The 21,526-nt window shown below is 41.7% G+C and overlaps 3 protein-coding genes across 3 annotated transcripts in view; all 3 read left to right on the top strand.

Moving 5' to 3' along the window:
• LOC311058321 (uncharacterized protein) overlaps window positions 1-17,104 on the top strand; it is a 43,362-nt gene extending 26,258 nt beyond the window's left edge. Inside the window, exons 6-16 of the mRNA XM_084075727.1 lie at window positions 2,142-2,270; window positions 4,534-4,582; window positions 7,229-7,319; window positions 7,619-7,760; window positions 7,933-8,037; window positions 8,485-8,572; window positions 9,083-9,113; window positions 9,378-9,455; window positions 10,591-10,693; window positions 13,490-13,584; window positions 14,083-17,104. Coding sequence (XP_083931853.1) covers window positions 2,142-2,270; window positions 4,534-4,582; window positions 7,229-7,319; window positions 7,619-7,760; window positions 7,933-8,037; window positions 8,485-8,572; window positions 9,083-9,113; window positions 9,378-9,455; window positions 10,591-10,693; window positions 13,490-13,584; window positions 14,083-14,212 — 1,041 coding nt within the window. The 3' untranslated portion in view covers window positions 14,213-17,104. The remainder of the gene's footprint in view (window positions 1-2,141; window positions 2,271-4,533; window positions 4,583-7,228; window positions 7,320-7,618; window positions 7,761-7,932; window positions 8,038-8,484; window positions 8,573-9,082; window positions 9,114-9,377; window positions 9,456-10,590; window positions 10,694-13,489; window positions 13,585-14,082) is intronic.
• Window positions 17,105-18,361: 1,257 nt separating this feature from the next.
• LOC311060759 (ATP synthase membrane subunit K, mitochondrial-like) lies at window positions 18,362-18,609 on the top strand. Its single transcript, XM_084079075.1, has one exon. The coding sequence runs from the start codon at window positions 18,430-18,432 to the stop codon at window positions 18,601-18,603; it is 174 nt and encodes a 57-aa protein (XP_083935201.1). The 5' UTR covers window positions 18,362-18,429; the 3' UTR covers window positions 18,604-18,609.
• A 435-nt stretch (window positions 18,610-19,044) lies between these two features.
• On the top strand, window positions 19,045-19,650 carry LOC311055476 (adenylate kinase isoenzyme 1-like; the record flags this gene model as incomplete). Its single annotated transcript, XM_084071669.1, has 1 exon — window positions 19,045-19,650. One exon carries the CDS (start codon window positions 19,045-19,047, stop codon window positions 19,648-19,650), a length of 606 nt encoding a protein of 201 aa, XP_083927795.1.
• Between the last annotated feature and the right edge of the window lie 1,876 nt (window positions 19,651-21,526).

Raw genomic sequence — 21,526 nt, 5'->3', positions numbered from 1 at the left:
GGTCGTTGACGTTGAGTTGTAGTTTTGTATCTTTGTATCTGGAAGTTGAACCCAGCTCAACTTCAATTTGTATCTTTGTATCTTATGTAGCAGCTACAAACGTCGGATGTTGCTTTGTATCTTCATGTCACTGGCTTCAATTGAAAATGCATGGTAGACTGTATCTTTGTATCTCTGTCCGTGTGAACGCAGCATGACACAGCTTTATTCAAGTAGGGTGAAATTAGTTTTCGTGCAAAGCTACACCGTTTTGTTGTTTTCCAAGAAAGAACAAAAAGGGGAAGGATGAGGGGGAGAACATTTTTAAATCAAGGGGAATTAAGCGCTGAGTTGCGTGGAATGGAATGTGGAAGTGGCCAGAGGGGAGAGACAGAGAGAGAGTGTGAGAGAAGGGGAATTACGCCGGATTTATATTTATAGTTGCACACTAGTGTTGCCTGCGGTAAATAGCAACGACGCGTTGTGAGCTACGTTGTGAGCTGTACGGTGAAACAGCTCTCAAAGTCACTATTTTCGCACATAAACAAACAAAGCTGATTCAGACAATATAGAACCAAACCCAGTATTGTTATTATAAAAATGTCAACTTCCTGTTGATTTTACTATTTGAAGAGCCGATCTGGATCTGCGGATCCAAACAGTACTGGGTTTGGTGATGTTCTATATTGTCTGAATCAACTTTGTTTACGTTCGTTTACATGCTAAAAGAGTGACTTTGAGAGCTGTTTCACCGCACAATGTAAGTCAATGAGGAGTATATTTAGAATTATCCATTTCTAATCAATAGAGCAATTATTTTTGATTTCTTGTCCACCTTTGGAGTTACATCATGGCCTTTAAGAAGGTGATAAAGAGGCGATCCAAGACCTGGAGGACGTGGTCAGAGCCGAGCAGGGCCAGAGAGGAGCATTACCTTGACACTGTGGCTATTTGACATATTCAAGCGTTACAAGCAGATGACCAATGACGTGTTTACCAGTACAACCCATGAAAAACCAAGGCCATGTCAAGAAGGAAAGAACACGTTCTACATCATGGGCCATGTGCCATTGACGCATTGGGGAGGCAAACTGGAGTCGGATCAAAGTTTGACGTGTCTTCTTTTATTTTTCAGATTGTATTTTTTACAAAGGTCTAAATCCAAAAACAGTGTTTATTGTCCCACTGGCTCTCATTGACTCCAGTGCATTACATAAAACCTTTGGCTCCAGTTTGCCTCCCAGCGCGATAAATCTGCTAGCTGGAATTGCCGGACAAAGAAAGTGATGTTCATGTACTTTCCTTCTGTACATGGCCTTGTGAAAAAACTAGCAAGTGAAGTCAACAACCAAAAATAACAAGACAGCAAAGTCTAGAGATATTTCAATTACAGATATAGACAGTTGCAGAAGCATGCTAGATTATAAAATAACACTATGATAATGATGTTTTGGGTGTACATATTAAAATAGTAATCGACAGTATACCCTTGTTCTTTCCTTGTCTTCTCTCTCCCCTGACGTGGTGGTACTGTAGGTACAAGACGTTCTACTGTATGTGCAGCCCCTGCTCACACACACGTGTTCAAAAATTCAAGCATTCATGCATCAGTACATTGTTTACACAATATATCCTCAAGGACCGCAATGGAAATAAGCCGTCAGCTTTATTGCGTTATCCTTTTGATAATGGTGGAACCTATGTACTTATGTATGCAATGCATTGCACATATTTATTTTAAAAGAGTTGTCAATGAAAATGTCAAAGTTAAACTTAAGCGTTTGATTCGATTTCAGTCAGAGATGATCCCTAAGGTTGGAGGTTGATAGTAAAATGAGGTCCAATTGTGGTTGAAATTCCCCCTCTAAGCTGATGTTTTGGCTCAATTAGTTGGTCCTTAAAAAAAATATATTTTTTATCAATTACACACCCCACGAAGCCTCGAATTCATGGGAATTTTATTTCTAGAGTCTCCTACCGATACTCTATTGAGTCTCCTACTGAGCAGCCACCCGGTCATCAAATTATTGGTTGAGCAATGTGACAAAAACAAAAATCTCTATGAATTCAAGGCTTCATGAGGTGTGTAATTGATAGAAAATAAGTAATTATTTGGGTGAACTGCTCCTTTAATGAATGTCTTCTTCACCTGTGTGTTTCAGGAGCCAGAGTGGGACGTGAACAGTGCGTTTGTGGCCGGCGCCGCCAGCCACATCAAACCCAAAAGCCGACGGAACAGAAAGGGACAGAGCTCACGAGAGAATAAGGAGAACGAGGCTAGGAGCAGCCAGGTACACACGCACATACACACACACACACACACACACACACACACACACACACCCGGGGGGGGGGGGGAGAAATTCAAGATTAGCCCATTGAACTCTATAGTGAAAGTTAGAAGAATACATGAAACATTGCATTTCAATAAACATCACGTAGTAATAAGGAAGTCAGAATGAATAATGAACATATTATATTATGTATTATACACATACAGAGCTCTTCACAGGTTCAAAATGACAGACCCAACCCCTAATGGACCCCTGAAATTGGTTCCGTGATCCGAGTGGAACCGACATTAAAAAAAAGAAAGACGCACCGGGACGGCACCCATTATTTTATGTACCCGACCAAACCTAAAATGCTGTTCTAACACAGTCGGCGAGATGTCAGCTATACTCCATGCTGTAGGAGCCTCCAATAAGAGACATTGACAATGACATTAAATTGCATGTTTTCACCTCGATTAATAAGGAATCCATGATCACACACGCCACGGTGCACTTTGATTCCACAGAGTGTAGTTTGAGCGTGCACTCTCGGCTCTCACTTTAACTGAAGGGGGAACAACTTTGTTCCCCCATATATTATTGCGCTGCAGTCATCTGATCCCTGGTCAGTCAGTCTATCATAGCAGCACTTAACTTTAGCAGCCCGAGCCCCGCGGGCATCGGCTGCTTTCACAACCACAGCCAGCATACGAAGAACGACGTGTTGCTTAGCTTGTAGTTGTCTGACACCTAGTTGATCGAGTTGAGTGAGAGAGGCACCGGCTTCGGATGCTGTCAATGCACTGAATGGGACATTATCACGTTTATCATGTATCACGTAGGTGAGATACTGACCTACCCACGTTTAATCAGACTATTGATTGGTGAGATACTGTACTGACCTACCCGGGGGCAAACGCTCACCCCGAAACATGATTTACGATTCTGTCCCTATCGACACATAACTCGGACAGCGCTGAGTCGGCTGAGACGGCAAGCCTCCGACGCGGTCCAAAACTATACTTTACACCATTGGTTCTCAAAGTGGGGTCCGGGGACCCCCAGGGGTCCTTGAGGGAGTACCAGGGGGTCCCCAGCTAAATGATAGATTAGGCACCAAAATGGACCCTTGTGGGTCTGTAACTCTGAGAGTGTACAAATGGAACCAAATGGACCCTAACGGGTCCATTTGGTTCCATTTGTACACTCTCAGAGTTAAATTGACATAGACTTTACATTATAAATTGCGGTCCAAGTGATAGAAATGCCATTAAATGGGGGTCTGTAGCCCTAATGCATGTCAAACTGGGGGTCCTTGAAATTAAAATGGTTGAGAATCACTGCTAGAGCCGTAAAAAAATCTTCTCTTATGGGGGTCCCTGGCATATCTTTTCAAATGGGGGTCCGCGGGCTAATAAGTGTCAATTTGGGGGTCCTTGACATGAAAAAGTTTGAGAACCACTGCTTTACACAAAACACCAACTGAGCCCCGTCGGTAGGTCAGTATCTCACCAATCAATGGTCTGATTAAACGTGGGTAGGTCAGTATCTCACCCACTTAGACCAATCAATAGATGATTGAACGTGATAATGTCCCATTCAGTGCATTGACAGCATCCGAAATGGGTGAGAGAGCAACAGCACGTGGCCAGTGACAGAACGGTCATTGCGGCGAGAGGCAAGCATGCAGCCAATACACAACGACAACTACTGTGCAACACAATAGGAAACGGTGGGGTGCTAGACCAGCAACGGTCAGGGAAAATAAATAAATAAATAGACCAGTCAATCGCAATAGTGTCCCCCCAATAGTGGGGGGACATTCAGGCCCTTTTGACCCCCCCTCCACCTGGGAGCAGGAGTCCCCAGTTGCCCCAGGTTCAATCCCAGACCTGGCCAGCAATGTGTCAAATATGACCGGTTGGGTACTCTGTCAATAAACAAATCTTTAAAGAAAAAAAATATATATGACCGGTTGAAGTGTCCATTTCACAGGGGGACGTCATGCAGTTAGCCTACAGTTTACCAGTTATTTTTTTTGGGTTACTTTTGACATTGTTAATATCGATTTGTTTGTTCCAGGTCCAAACCAACTTTTAGGGTTCTGAACCAATTAATGTTGTACTGTACCTGTACGAATGTATGATACATGAAATTCTAATGCCACCAGATGTTGTTTGACCTTCAGCTTGGGCCATCATCATCACAGGAAATTATGTGGGATGTACTACATGCAAAAAAGACCTTTAGTGTCACATTTACCACTGTACTGTGATCACAGGTGGAGAGTAGTAAGGATCCATTGAAGAAGAGAGGAGTAGCACTAACAGGTGAGTCTTAAAGAAAATTCACACAGCTGTCAATTTGTTCTTAAAGGGATAGTTCACCCAAAAAATTACCTTTTTTTCTATCGATTACTCTGGAACCGTCAGCGGTTCCGTATGGAGACACAAAGGAGACTCTTTGTGTCTCCATACGGAACCGCAGCCGGTCATCAAATTATTGGCTCAGGAATGCGACGAAAACTAAAACATATCCATTAATTCAAGTCTCCATGGGGCCAGTAATCGATAGAAAAAAAGTAATTTTGGGGGTGAACTATCCCTTTAATGGACCATTTCAGACATTTTCAACCTTGTCTTCATATGATTCATCCTCACTAGCTTGGGACAAAAATTCAGACCGGGAGTCATACACCCTTCCAGGCCACCGTACCCACATACTACATGAACACACATGAACGTATCACCCGGACAGTCCGCACTCACACACATGCCTTGCACGTGCACACACGTGACAGCCTGACAGTGCTTCAGTTCAGGCCATAACAATAGTACATTTTGTCTGAGTATATATTAGCATGTATTAAAAAATACATATACCACACACTGTAGGCCTATAGTAGTAGTCACTACAACACTCACTTCTACTGTACAGTATGTCACAGGAACAATCTATATGAATTCAACTGTTATATCATTATTCCTTTCCACCTGGGCTAAGTAATCACCGAAAAGCATTATTCCATATATACCAACAGTCACACAAAAGTGTTCTATATCCAGTCCAGTGCTTTTCCATTCCCTACATACAACATACCATCAAATATTCCCAACAAAATGTTTCCCTCAATACAACAGTCACAACAGGACTCCTAAAATAATGCTATGGTATTATGAAAGCATGATTGTCTTTTGTCATCAAATTAGCTTACCAATAGTCCATATAATATGCCAATACCAATATTCAACAAGAGGAGAATAAGAGTAAGAATAGTAAACATATACAGTAGTATGTCACAAGCAACTTTCAACTTGTGTGTGATGTTATTTCAGTAACATTAAATGTTGACAAAAAGTCAACTCACTCAACTATAAGAGATGTAGGTTTAATGTTTGTGATGAGAGACATACTACCACAACAAACCACATCTTCTAGCACTAAATGGAATAAGCTTTGCCAGTAACAAGTAGCCTAATGCCAAGGCTGAATGTTTATAGCTAAACATTCAGCCATATAGAATAGCCTACCAACTTGTGTCATGTTATGAACTAAATGTTTACAGCTTGTTACAGGCGGGTGAGAATACAATGCTCATAGTAACATAATCCCTCGGAATATACAAATAACTCAATATCATACCAGTTAAGTCCAACTGTGGACTTGTTTGTTGTGGCATCTAGGTCTGTGATTCTCAACTTTAATTTTAAGGACCCACAGCTGCAGTGCATAATGTATTGATTAGGCCAAGGACCTGAGAGATGAAAAATGATTAACTGTTAATCATAGCTGGTCTAAAGTATTCCTGAGAACCCCATGTGTTGAGAAGAATCAGTGTTGTGCAACTTACTTGCGACAGCAGCAGCATATTTGACTGACAGGGGGCTTTGAATATCAGTCATTTTGAAACACCTCCTACACATGACATGACAGACACACTCAGGACTTTTTTCTTGTCCTTTCAGCTCCACCGCTCTTTTTCCTACTGGGAATGGGCTTGGGGTCCATATTTGATAAAGATAACATGACCAAATGTCAATTAATCTCTCCTTCTCAGGAGTCTCAGCAACAGTCTACACCTCCGTCACGTTGCTGTTCTGTTTACAACTGCACTGGTGGGAGGGGTGGAAAAAAGCTAAAACAAACCATTCACATCTGACTCTTGATCCTTCCAAAACACACTTTGATTCCTGACGTTTTGACCAATCCAACAAACTAGGCACTTATCCTATGTCGTTATCGTTTTTGTTTTTGTAAACGGGGACCCCCAGGGGTCCTTGGCGGGGGGGGGGGGGGGGGGGGGGGCAAAATGTGTTAATACAGCATCCTTTTAACCACTTTATCCATTTATATGTTGGCAAAAATAGCAGATCTACAAGATCACAGCGCAGCACAAAGTGACGCATCTGCTATTTTTGAACAAATTTGGAAAAATCTCAAAAATGTTTGAACATTTTTGAATAATCGTTATTTCATTTTTTTTACACAAATCTTCTCTTCTGTGGGTCTCTGGCACAAAACCTTTTCAGATGGGGGGTCTGCAGCCAAATACACATTAATTTAGGGGTCCTTGACATCCTTTGAGAACCACTGCTTAAAAGCTTAATTTATGCCCTGCCGTACACCGGTGTTGCGCGCCACTCCACAAAACGGCGTAACTATATTGTAGATCAGCTATTTTCGGCGCGCAACACCATCGTACGAGGTTGAAGTAACAAACAGCTCAGGCTTAAAACTGTTTCGTCTAGTCGCACATTTTTGGGTCTAAACTCGGCTTTACAGAGTCAGCAGAATTCCACAGTATTGGGTGTTCAATAACTTGAACTGTGTGTGCGTCGTGTGTGTGTGTGTGTGTGTGTGTGTGTGTGTGTGTGTGTGTGTGTGTGTGTGTGTGTGTGTGTGTGTGTGTGTGTGTGTGTGTGTGTGTGTGTGTGTGTGTGTGTGTGTGTGTGTGTGTGTGTGTGTGTGTGTGCCAGAGGAGGGCATCCAGATGTTCAAGCAGGGCCTGTACAGCCAGGCTGTGGACATGTTTACAGCAGCCATTCATTGCGACCCCCAAGACCACAGGTGAGCTGATCTACAAGGATGTTACAACAAGTAGTTCCCTCTACACCGACTCTACGAAAATAGCCGATCTACAAGCTCACAACGCCTCGCAGCACGAGGCGTTGTGAGCTTGTAGATCGGCTATTTTCGGCTAATGTTGCCCACCACACGGCGGAACCACACGTTACTGCCTTACCCCCGGCAGTAACTTTGAGGACCCCCTAGGGGTCCCGGACATCCTGTTGAAGACCCCTGATTTAAGTCATTCATTGTCTCTCTCTCTGTCTCCCTGTCTGTCTCTCTCTCTCTCTCACACACAGATTCTATGGGAACAGGTCTTACTGCTACTGGTGTCTGGAGCTGTATTCTGCAGCCCTAACGGACGCCATCAAGTCCATCAGGCTGGCTAAAGATTGGCCGAAAGGATACTTCCGCAAGGGAAGTGCTCTCATGGGGCTGAAGGTGAGCGGCATCCGAAAAAAACATGTTTAATCCATTAAGACAGAGAACGTATCAAAAACATGTATAAATGGTGGTTAATTTCTCTATTTTTATTGTGTGTGTGTGCGCGTGTGTCTGTCTGTGTGTGTGTGTGTGTGTGTGTGCGTGTGTGCGTGTGTGCGTGTGTTGTTAGCGTTACAGTGATGCAGAGAAGGCCATGGAGCAGGTGTTACAGCTGGATGAGGGCTGTGAGGAGGCCACCAACGAACTCTTCAACTGTCGCGTCTTACAGCTCATGGTATCAATCAATCAATCAATCAATCAGTCAATCAATCAATCAGTCAGTCAGTCAGTCTGATGGATGTTGATGTGACAGATATCGTTGCTGTCGGGGCATAAACCTCTTATCTCCGTATTTTAACTTTTTGTGTTTTTTACGCGAATCAACACCCTACTTTGATCATACTACAGCGTCACAAAAAAGCATCAAAAGTAGCACGAGCACGAGCTTGCAGATCTGCTACTTTTGATGCTTTTGAATTTGCATTCTGAAAAGTAACAGTTTTGGACATATGAGGTTTCCTTTCCACCCGACAAGAGACGATATAATAATCTATCTATCCATGATGACGAATACCTAGATAAATAGACAGACAGACAGACAGACAGACGGGATCAATCTATCGCTTTGTCTGTCTATCACTTGATTTCTCTGTATCGATCTATGGATTCCCCCCCCTTATAGGACTTGGGTTTTGACGAGGTCCAAGGCGTTCTGCTGCTAGAGAAGTTTACTACAGTCCAGGCTGCCCTGGGTTCCTGTGACCTCAAAGGTAACTGCAGACCAAAATACTGCTTATCTTTAAAAAACGTTTAATATACTGCTTATCTTTAAAAACGTATCTTTAAAAAAAACTCTTTAAAAACTGCTGATGTGGTGGAAAAAAATATTTTTTTTTTTTACTTAAGTAAAAGTATCAATACTGCAATGTAGAAACACTCAAAATTGACTTGAGTAAAAGTACAAAAGTATTGGCATCAAAATATACTTAAAGTACCAAAAGTAAAAGTACTCTTTATGCAGAATGTCCCGTTTCACAAGTTTAAAATGTCTTAAATGTATAAAAAAGCAGCTATACAAGCTCACAACGTGTCGCATTGCAGCGTGTTGTGAGCTATTAATAGTCTCCTAATGATACTCTATTGAGTCTCCTACTGAACAGCTGGATGTATTTAGTTGAAGTATTTCAGGATTGTTGACATGTTTTTTACCGCTGATTATATGGTATGGGTAACATACCTCTGAGTTAATTCCTATTTTCTCTTTTCTTTTTCTCAAACAGTAGAACACACGTGTGGAACGGACCTGAATGGGTACGTTGGATAACGTTGTTGACTTTTTGTAAATTAATGCCCTACTTGATCATACTACAGCGTCACACGACACAACACGTAATATTTATTACGATTCTTCATTTGTTGTTTTTTCTTGTATATTTTCTTGCCACACGTTGTGCAGCACTTTGGTCAACCGTGGTTGCTTTTAAATGTGCTTTATAAATAAAATTGACTTGACTGTTTCATCCTCATCCTACCTTTCACTCTCTCTCTCTCTCGTCCCTCTATTCTCCTGCCCAGGAGTCCCTGTCCGTCCCTGTGGGTGGGGAACGTCACTGTGGACATCACAGAGAAAGACATACGGGACCTCTTCAAAACGTAAGGCTGTGTGACGTGTCCACAGTGACGGGATACACTTATTTGTTTTAGCTCTTGCTCATTTGATTTTCCTACTTGTCACATCTGTTTAAGAAAGTAGGTAGCTGATATATTGATATATTTTTTATAAGACTTCTGGTGATTAGTAGTTTCGTTCCCTACCTATGTTGAATGCACTTATTGTAAGTCGCTTTGGATAAAAGCTAAATGACTGTAATGTAATGATTACCGTTGCTCTTATCTCCATATTTTAACTTTTTGAGATTTTTTTCATAAAGGAATGCCCTACTTCAGGGGTCTTCAACCTTTTCAGGCCAAGGACCCCCTAGCTGAGAGAGAGATGAAGCAGGGACCCCCTCTATATACAATTGTGTTTCAGATTAAAAAAAAATGTTTAGGTGGTCTACTCTTTTTTCCCTCTACACCTATGCCTCTTTGCCAAAAATAGCCGATCTACAAGCTCAGTGAGCTTGTAGATCGGCTATTTTTGGCTAAAGTTCTCCTCAGAAAAGGGATGCTAGGGTTCAAGTGGTTACGGTAAAATAAAAAATCCTATCACACAAAGATTTGGCGGACCCCCTGTAGTAACTCTGAGGACCCCCTAGGGGTCCCGGACCCCCTGTTGAAGACCCCTGCCCTACTTGATCATACTAAAGTGTCACACAAAATGATCAAAATGAGCAGATCCACAGGCTCGAAACACTGGCGTGAAGCGGCGCGTTTTGAGCATCTTGATCTGCCAATTTGATGACTTTTCTAATTTGAATCCTGAAAACTACTGTAACATATGAGGTTTCCACCCGACAGAGTATATATAGTTATATTTGACCTACAGGTATATTTACGTAATATTGAAAACAGATCAATTCTGCTGTCAGCAGAATCTGGCTCGAGAGATTAGAAAACCGCTATGGTTTAAATCAATCATGTGTTATGTCTGGGATTCAAACCTGCATCTCCCGTGTGGAAAGCCAACATCTTAACCACTAGCCGAAAGGGGATTCCCCCTTGGGGCGGGGGAGGTATTAGGCTTTTGGTCATCAGGCAGAGGCTCTGAGCCACTACTGCTACACCTGCACATCCCTACATCATGGCTTTACTTTGAGGACGTCTTTGTTTCCATGCTTACTTACAGGTACGGAGAGATAGAAAGCATCAGGGTTCTACATGAGCGCTTCTGCGCCTTTGTCAACTTCAAGAATGCCAACATGGCTGCCACGGCCTTGGAGAGGTTACAGGTGAGGGACCGGGTGTCTGGTTATTACAAATACACTTTATATTTATTAATCACTCAAAGTTACAACGTGCTTTACATATAGCTGTAGACAAACGTACTTGAAGCTCGACTATGCAACTCGTGGGGAGGTACACACCTGTCTTTGATGCATTCATTGATAAGAGAGAGCACTAACGAACACATAATGTTAGTTCCCCCCACAGACAGAGGTGTCCCTGCACATGAATGATATATAGTGGCTGATAGAGGGAAATGATGGCTTAAAGAGTTTTAAATATCTATACATGAAATAGGCAAAAAGTTACACAGTTTACCTTTAAAGTCAACAACAGAACAGCTGACCGTGTCTATTAGCATCACATGGTAACAAACGCGGATGTTTGCAGCACACAATGCGATCTGAAGTCTCAGTCTATGTGTCCAATCAATATGTTTATCTAACAGGCTGCACTCAAACATGTCATGCCTGGCTGAAATGTCTGTGAGTCATTTTTGTTCTGTCATGTTGTTATAACTATGCTTTGATATCATGTTGGCAGGCTACTATATAGTAGCCTTTGCTGCCAAGCATTGATCTCTCTGACACACACACTAGTGTTGATTTCGTCGACTAAAACTATGACGAAAAATGTTCGTCGACTACTTTTTTTCACTGACGAAAACTAAATAAAAACTAAATACAAACTAAGCTATGATGACTAAAATTAAGACTAAATATAATGACAATTTCGTCAACAAATAAAAACTAGACTAAAATTAGTGAGGGACTAGAGAAGAGATCCAGTAGAACTAAAAGGCAATTAAGTAATTTTATGTTTGGTTGCGCTCGGGTGTTGCGCTCTGAAAATAGCCAATCTACAATCTAAAACTAAATGGAATTTTATTCAAAAGACTATGACTAAAACAAAATCAATATTTGCTGTCAAAATCAACACTGTGACACACACGTTCAGTACCAATGACATATGACTACGACAGAGAAACGAAAAGGAGTTCTGTACTGTACTGTGTCTGATGATCTTGTGATCTGTCTGTTGACTTGTCTGCATGACCTTATGTTTTTGTCAGATGAACCTTTGACCCAACAACAGCATCGGTGTGTGCATTACTGTCTGTCACGCTCTTCTAGAGTCTATAGTTCAGTCACTTCTCTAAACCACAAACGGTTTCACATCCTGTTCCTGCCGTAGAAGAGCATCTTATGCCTTGTCAACAAGGCACAAGATGGCTTTCCTGCTCTGATGCATGCACTTCAAGATTGCTTTATTTGTCATTTGTTTTCCATCTGCAAGCAGATTCAGAGAAAAAAAAAGCGAGATTATGTTTCTCAAAAATATATTCATAAAATAATAAATAAATGGTGCAAAAAAAACACGTCATAAAAAACAAGCGTAACCTGATAAAAAGTATAAAAACTGAATGAAATTCACCTATAGAGTTAATCTCATCTAATGCATAGGAATGCATACCTCCCAAGTTCATATACGGGAGATTGGAGGTGGTTGGAGCTGTTGAGCAAGTCTGTGAAGTCTGTGACGTGCACATGCTGTGTATCGCAGATCATAAATTATTTAAAGTATGGCTGGTGCTGTAATCTTTGCTTCAATCTTAACTCACCGAAGTTGTTAATTAGTTAGATTTATATCACAGAAGTTTTTGAAAGCAAGGCACAAATAAAGTTCAAATGAAGCAGCATGGTAAGATAATATTGTGTCCTGTGAGAATGTAACGTTATGTCATTGCAAGCACGTGTGTGTGTGTGTGTGTGTGTGTGTGCGTGTGCGTGTGCGTGTGCGTGTGCGTGTGCGTGTGCGTGCGCGTGCGCAATGACCTGGCATACATAACATGCAAACTAAATGACATTTTAGCCTTTGCATAAGCCTGCAAGGTCGTCAAGGCTAGGGCAAGTGCTATTCGGGCTAAGGTAGATACAAGTATCTGTGTTGTCGCAATGCGTAGTGCATTTTTTGTCCTTGCTATGCATTAGCCTAACTGTTAAAGGCTTTTTAACTTTTCCACAAGAGTGCCTTGGTCTCATCCCTTTTTTTTGCATCAATTCTGTCACCCAGTTGTACTTTTTACACTAGCCAAGCAGACGGGCTCCTTCCTCTCTTTTTTCTAGACACAAGTAGATTTGGGTCTTAAACCCCTTTTAACCTCAGCCAAGTGACTTAAGAACAGTAAATTAGGTACAGCTGGGTCATTTACATCTGGGACCTTGTCTTGATGTAATCCCCCCTCTCTCAGTCTCTACTGGCCCCCGCACTTCACAAATCGCCCGGGCTCCCCTGATAACGAGGCACACGATGGTCGCTCAACTCGTTCAATAGACTAATTGCTCAGTAAACAACCGTTCAGTACGGTATGGACACTATTAGACACGCATACTGTGGGTTCTCTTGTATTTTTCTTCGTCTTGCTCTATGCAAGCACTGCTATAGTGTTGTATACTGTATATTGTATGTTGTATATTGTATTTTGTTTTGACAATTATTGATCGCACTGCTTTGAATTGTGATGTCTTTCTATCATACTGTATCTACTGTACTTTTTTCTTGCCCCGTAATCTGCATCTTAACTGCTGTGCTGTCTTTGGCGACTGAATTCAATAAAGTTCTTATCTTACTGTGGGGGGGCTGGCATACAAATTACAACATAGTGTGGTTGTTTACATTAGATGACAACATGTTAATAATATAACCACACTGTATCAGGGAACGTTACGCCTGGTTCAGTCACACACAGGTCAACAACACAAGTGACTGACAGTGTGATTGTTGTGTGTCCTCCTGTCCAGGGCGTGGAGCTGGAGGGCAGCAGGCTGGTGATCAGGTACCCTGACCGCTGGCTCCAACAGAGAACCAGCCTTAACACCGGCTCAGCCGCTACAGGGTATGTACTACTAGCTTTGTGCAGCCTGAGGCGTTATTATGGATTCCACCAACGTTATAGGATAGACCCGCCTTACCTGTGTCTGATTGGCTTCCTGGCAGGCATAGTTTTACTGAGGTTAGGGTTACGGTTAGGTTTAGGCATAGTTTTACTGAGGTTAGGGTTAGGGTTAAGGTTAGGTTTAGGCATAGTTTTGCTGAGGTTAGGGTTAGAGTTAAGGTTAGGTTTAGGCATAGTTTTGCTGAGGTTAGGGTTAGGGTTAAGGTTAGGTTTAGGTATAATCTTTGCCATGGACATAAAAATGATTACCAGAATATTACCAGAAACACACAGACAAGGCCAAGTCTAGCCACGGTCACATTTGTCTGATGTGTATGATGATCCCTGACCTTAAGCTGTGACGCAAACTCAAACGTCAAGCTGACGCAGACAGGCTGTTCGTTTGGCGTCAGTTTGAGGTCTGAAGTAACTCCTCTCTTCTCCCCCCCATCCATCCAGGCGGAGCTTACCTATCAATGGAGACGAATGTTTCTTCTGGAGAACCACCGGCTGTTTGTACGGCGATAAATGTCGCTTCAGACACATCCCAGAGCAGCGGGGACGAGACAAGAAACCTTGGCAACCATGACCTGTGATATAATAGATCCAAATACTAGGGCACAGAAGTCCCGAGCCGAGCGTGCTCTACTGTCAATAGGGCACAGCAGTGGCGGCCATTTTGTGATGCCACGAATAGAAACCCCATTCATTTCCCCCATAGAGATTTCCGAAAATATTTATATAAATTATTTTAAGCCTGGAACCAAGCCATCCGGGCTCCTGGTGAATCATGACCATAAAACATTTGATTCTGTGTAAAAACAAAAAGGGTATTTATTAAATATAGTACGTAATATCATTAAATATCATTTTTTTGTTTGCACGGAATCAAATGTTTTATGGTCATGATTCACCAGGAGCCTGGATTAGCTTGGTTCCATGCTTACAATAATTTATATAAATATTTTCGGAAATCTCTATGGGGGAAAGGGAATGGGGTTTCTTTCTGTGGCACCACAAAATGGCCGCCACTGCTATACCCTATAGATTAAGAGAAGGACAGACGGGTGCAGACTCTCAGTGAACATAGTCTATAGAAACAGTCGGCACTCACAAGGTGAATTTTCTTTGACATTTTTTACCAGCAGCCATGACAAAAGGCTACTTCAAGCGCTGATGAAGGCCTGAGTAGCCGTCATGATGACTGATGCAGCTGTAAATAAAAAAAATCAAAGACAATTCACCTTGTGAGTGCCGACTATTTCTATAGACTGTAATATAATAGCCCTTCTATACCAAAATGTTGTAAAGGAGGAAGTACAGTATAGGGCAGGTGAGAGAGAGAGGGAGAGAGAGAGAGAGAGAGAGAGAGAGAGAGAGAGAGAGAGAGTGAGGGGAATTGCAAAGAGCCGAGCAGGACAAGGACAGCGAAAGTGGACTAGAGAGTTTGCCTGTTCGACAACACAACCATTTCTAAACAACGAACACATTATTTTCTTAAGAATCATGGCACACTGCAAGCAGAACACTTGAAACTTGTGAGCGTGTTCGTTATCCATCAGTGTTGTTGACCTTCAGCTGCACAGGGCAGTGGTTTTCAAAGTGGGAGGGGGGGCGGGGCAATTGGGAAATTGGAGGGAAAATAAATAAATAAGAATATATGTATATTTTTTTACTCAATTCAAATTCAAACTCATACGTTTATTGTGCCACTTTGACGACTTTCAACCTGCATCCCTACTTTGGGCATGTCATTGTCAAAGATTGCATTTGAAAATAGCAACAGCGAAAAAACATATCTACAAGCTTGTAATGCATCCTGATACAATGCGTTGTGAGCTTGTAGATTGGCTATGTTTCCGCAATTTTCTTTCTTTTTCCATTGACTGACCTGGTGACATCACACAAGAACAAACAATGATCACGTATTCATCCTGCTCTAAATGCGACCCGAGGGAGTGCCGTGGTCGGATTGGCGGTTGTCCAGAACTGCCGACCCAACCTATACCACCATATATAGGCATATATGGAGACCCTGTTGTCCAAAACAGCCGATCCAACCGATATGATATGGGCATGCCCATATATGGGCATACTGATGACATCGGGGATATGAATGGGAGACGGGTTACTATGTCTTTATGGCTGAAAACATGTGGTTCTCAAACAGTTTCAAGAAAATATGTTGTGGGGATATGCTGTGTCAGGGAAAATTATTCCAAATTGTTTCAAGATTTTCCAAACTTAAAAAAAATGGGTTAATGTGGTTAGATTGTGACGGTATAGATAGATAGATAGATAGATAGATAGATAGATAGATAGATAGATAATTGTATTTTCGTGTCCTCCACACAAAGTGCCCAACCCTCATGGGTTTATAATACACCACATATATTAACTAATTTGGCTGAGGACCCCCTTGAATCCCTTCAAGGACCCCTGGGGGTCCCCAGACCCCACTTTGAGAACCACTGGCTTACAAATGTTGTAACCTGACATTAACCACTTAAACCCCAGCATCGTTATTGTGGTTTATTGTTCCCCACAATAACATAAAACTGAAAAGACAATAGTATAGAGCCCTCTGGTCAACAGTGGTGTAAAGTAACTACTGTAAGCACATTTACTCAAGTACTGTACTTAAGTACAATTTTGAGGCATTTTTACTTTCCTTGAGTATTTCAAATTTTCTGTACTTTTATTTCTATTCCACTACACCTCAGAGGCAAATATTATTACTCCACTACAATTATTTGAAAACTTTAGTTATAAGTTACTTTGTAGATTTTGATTATTACAAAACATACGGCCATTTAGCCGATCTACAAGCTCTGCTATTTTCAAAAGAATTTTATATACTTTATACTGTGCATTTGAAAACTTGTGAAATGGGACATTCTGCGTAATGAGTACTTTTACTTTTGTACTATAAGTACATTTTGATACCAATACTTTTGTACTTTTACTCAAGTCAATTTTGAATACCGGACTTCTACTTGTAACAGAGTATATCTACATTGCAGTATTGATACTTTTACTTAAGTAAAACATTTTAGTACTTTTTCCACCACTGCTGGTCTACCATATGGGGTTTAAGGGGTTAAAGGTGATGTAAGTTGATGTTGGTCTTTGTGCGTCTGCCTCATGTGGTGTTTTGTGCTTTAGTCACTGAAGGTATTCTTGGCTTTGACAAATCAAATGCCTTTCGATCACAGATCAAGGCCTTTTCAAAGTACTGGGGTAAACAGTAACCAGTAATCTGGGTACATTCTCTATTTATGGAACAACTGGTCTTTAATTAAACCAAACACTAAAGTGTAAAGATGCAAATAAACTAAATGGCTTCCTTATGTGCATTGAAGCAAACTACAAACTGTTATGTAAACCATGATTATGTTTACAAATTGATGTTTTTCTTTCTTTTTTTTTATTGCACCAGTTATATTCTCATGTGGTAATAAAATACTATTTTATCAAAGAGTATGTTGTTTCCTGGTTATAGAGCAAATCATTTCTGTAGGAGTAAATCATTCTCTTTAAACTCAATGTGCTGGAATTAGTTTCAGAAGTTTGGGGAACAAAGCAGATTATACTTAAAGTACAATGTATTTGTAAATTACTTAAAGCTGCACTATGTAACTTTCCTCTTCTACCCTGGATTTGAACCCGGTTTTCTGCGCACGTGCTGAATTTTTTACCATTGAGCTAATAGAGCCTGCCTGCTTGCACTGAAAGGAGATGTTGGAAGGAGCAGCTTAAGAAGACCTGACGGAAATTATGAGCAGTTTGAATTAAAAGCATGAGTAGAAGAGGATAGGGGGCAAGACAAGGGAGCAGGGTTTGAATTAAAAGCATGAGGAGGAGAGGATGTATGGGGCAAGACAAGGGAGCAGGGTTTGAAAAGCTTTACAGCTTTATGGTCAGAGAAGAGAAATTACATTACTGTAGCTTCCTTTTAAGTTACTAAGAATGTCACAGGTGGAGACGCTACAGAGAAAGTTTGAAGAACATTAATTTCTACGAATTGCGGCAAGACTACCACCGCGCTCTGTCAGTCTAGGGCCTAGACTCTAGGCTGATGAAATCAAGCAAAAGGGGGGCAGGCTTCATGGAGACCATGTCATCAGAACTGAGCCATGAGTCAGTGATCCGAAAAAAAGGATCTAGTTTGATACGATAAATTCCTGACAAATAAAAGACTTGTTAGAAAGAGATCTGTCATTTAAAAAGACACATTAAAACAGAAGAGGTGATGTGATGTAAAGTGAAGTGAAGCTGATTGACTATGAATAGTAGGTCTGAGTAAAGTTAATGTTGTTTACCGTATGTGCTGGGCAGAGTGCACAGATGAGGCCTATTATTACTGATAAGGACTGGAATGTGAGTGGGGCTGGTTCTGGTAACAGTAGAGGGCAGAGGGACAGACTGGGATAGAGCAAGGATGATTCAGTGAATTTCAGTCTGAAGAAAAGCTTTCTGCTCCAAACGTCACTCAGTTGGCTGCCGAAATAAAGTCATTTAAGGGAGCTACAGTGTGCAAACCTCTTCTTATCCTTTGATAGAGCACTTGTCGTGGAAGTACAGGAAGTTTTTTCATAATATGTTTTATATAATTAACTTTAATTACATTTAAGATAGAAGTGAATGGCAGTCAGCTCGGGCTGAACCCTTGCCCAAATATGGAATCATTATGTCATAGATACGTCATAGATGGATGACGTCACTGTTTGGACTGAAAGGCGCTTACTTGACGTTCTGTTCACATTCTCAAAGGTCGTCTGTTTGAAGAACTACTAATCGTTCATAATGGGAGGACACGACGCCGGACAGCACCAGTTTACTGGGATTGCCAAGCACTTCAATGCATGGACAATCGTAGGGAGGAGGAATTGTGTATTGGCCACATATGCCGGTCTTCTAGCCATTGGTCTCCTCTTTAAATTGAAACCCAAGAAACAAGCTGCTGTCACAGAGAAATAATGTGTCCCAATGTCCATTCAGACTTTCATTTATTGTAGCTTGGATTTGGAGGCCACTGGATGTTCTTATTTGTTTGATTTCCCCATGTGAATAAAAATATAGATCTCTCAAACATAAAAAAAACAAAAACAAAAGATGGTTGACATCATAGACTGGCCACATGAAGTCCGAGATCCTCATTGGCGCTGTGCAGTTATTTGACCCTGTCTTGTTTCAATCTGCGTAACCTCATATTCTGATTCAACATGACACATCATTACATAATGATGTCATCACACAATGACATCACAATGTACCTACTTATTGAAAAATATACCTTGGCTGTAGCAGCTTCTCAGACAGTTCAAAATTCCACATTCCAGGCCTGAAGTGCTAGAGCGTCTGATTGAATCTGATTTGGTCGATTGAAAGGAAAACCTCCAACTGAGAGAGATCATCAAAATGGCAGAAGAAATCAAGGGCGTCAAAATCATCTTCGTTGTAGGTGGACCCGGCTCTGGAAAGGGCACCCAGTGTAAGATGATTAAGGAGAAGTATGGCTACACCCACCTGTCCTCGGGGGATCTCCTGCGTGCCGAGGTGTCCAGTGGCTCTGAGAGAGGCCAGCAGCTCCAGGCCATCATGGAGAAGGGAGAGCTCCTGCCTTCAGACACGGTCCTGGACATGATCAGGGAGGCCATGATCGCCAAGGCTGCCAATGTCAAGTGCTTTCTCGTCGACGGCTACCCTCGTGACGTGAAGCAGTGCGAGGAGTTTGAGAAAAGGATCGGCAAACCCTGCCTACTGCTGTACATCGACACCAAACCCGAGACCATGCTCCAGAGGTTGCTGAAGCGCGGTGAGACCAGCGGGCGCGTTGACGACAACGAGGTGACCATCAAGACGCGCCTGGATCTTTACTACAAAGCCACTGAGCCGGTCATTACCTTCTACGAGAGTCGCGGCATTGTCAGAAAGATCCACTCCGAGCCCCCAATGGAAGAGGTCTTCGGCCAGGTTGTTGAAGCTATTGATGGTCTCTGTAAAGATTGCAAATGTTCTGAGTGAGAGGAAGCCCAATAGATATGCACTCTATACTCTGGTCATCAGGCAGAGGCTCTGGGCCACTACTACTCCGATCCGAGTCACGGCTCCATTGTCATGCCTGGGATTTTAACCCCGGTTTACCATGTGTTAAGCCAACATCTTAACCGCTAGCCTAAAGGGGAATTCTGCTTTGGCCAGCGGAGATATTAGGTTTTGGTCATCAGGCAGAGGCTCTGAGCCACTACTGCTACACAGGCATGTCAAAGTAACCAGGGTGGCAGTTGGAGTACAGCAGCAGAATGCCCCTGCAGCACCCCGACAGTCTTATACATACAGAACAGCAATCCTATGTGGGGCCTGTGTTGTCAGGACAGCCTGGCAACAGTCTGATAGAGTAGTTAAGTGGAAACGGTTCTGAGACTATGTTCTATAACTGTTCTTATTGCTGCATCTATACACATCTGCTGCTATCTTAACCTCATTTATATGTTATATATGCAGTTAAAATGGCAGCATAGGCCTATGTAGTTTCCTGAAAACTACAAATGATGGGAGCTGATCATTTATTATGATCATTTATCTTTTTTTTTTTTTTTTCAAACGTTCAACATGGCATTGGCAACTTTTGCAGTCAAAAGTAGATAAATCATAGATACTGACGTCTCAGGTTGACCGCATGAAGTCCGAGATCCACATTGGAGCCACACCGTTCCCATGTGAATCCCGGGATCCAGGGATTCAATTTGTCTTGTTTTTGGGGCGGTGTAGCCGCCCCCTATAAGTGAGTTTTGGACACCGACCAAAAAATGTCTGTACCCCCTAACCCTTCCATTGTTAATGCAAATCGATACTTTTTTCATATCAGCCAATCACATTACAGCTAGTGTCATCACCACTAACTGTAATGTGATTGGCTGACTTTGCAAATTCAGGACTGTGATTGGCTAGCGAAACACCTGACACATGTGCAGCCCTATGAATAGCAGTATGGACTTTAAAAAAAGTCATTTATCCTTTTTTTAAAGTGAGTCATGTTGTGATGACCACACACCGCCCACTTCACACTGGGTGTGATTTTTTACATTATTTTCCAGGTTTTTTATTTCATATTTATTTGTAATAATTATATAAATTATATATATAATATATATTTTGTTTATAAATGCATACATGTTTCTTCAAGAGAGAGGGTACAGGAGGATGAAATAAAACCTTTCCAAAAACCTGCTGGGTAGGAGGTGACCCACTTGAGTGCCGTCCCAATGATGCCAAGGTCAGAAATGGTGTGTCCAGGAGAAGCTGACGGTTCACTGTCAAATGATACTGTAGATCTAGAGAAGAATCAGAGTGGACGTCAGCCTGAGCAGCATGGAAGCGCTTCTTTCACTGCAAGAAGTGCTGTTTCAGTGGAGTGGGCTGGTTTGAATCCTGACTGGCTGCGGACCCAACATGTTATTCTGTGAGAGATGGGGAGAAAGCTGGTTAGAAACAACACATTCAAGAGTTTTTTTTTATTGATTAAATATACTTTATTAATTAGAAATGTAAACAGCACGTGGTACAGTAAGATATTAAGGCTAAAAGGATAACACAAACAAATCCTGGGGACTTGTTTCCATTGTAGTCCTATGTATTCAGTCCATCAATATAGCAAAAGAAAATAACACTAATACAAATACAAACACTATGTGTACAAAAGAGTTAGGAAAATTGCATTTACCTCCCGTTGTGGTCTCCTGATAGATGTTTTCTCAGGCCAATTTTGAAAGAAACCTCGTCTTCTACCCTGAGCCATCCCAAACTAGCAAAGTGTGTTGGAATTAGGTGGGTCATGGGCTTAAAGGTGTAGTGAAATGAAAAATATGTTTTTCACACTTTTAGAGCATATCCGTGGTCA

Source organism: Gymnoscopelus microlampas, assembly GCF_963454915.1.
Source record: "Gymnoscopelus microlampas genome assembly, chromosome: 2".
Lineage (NCBI taxonomy): Eukaryota > Metazoa > Chordata > Actinopteri > Myctophiformes > Myctophidae > Gymnoscopelus > Gymnoscopelus microlampas.
Note: the sequence above shows the minus strand (reverse complement) of the source record. Positions and strands in the feature narration are given on the sequence as shown.

Coding starts and splice junctions, on each gene's coding strand:
- LOC311060759 (XM_084079075.1), top strand. CDS start 18,430: ATGGGAGGACACGACGCCGGACAGCACCAGTTTACTGGGATTGCCAAG.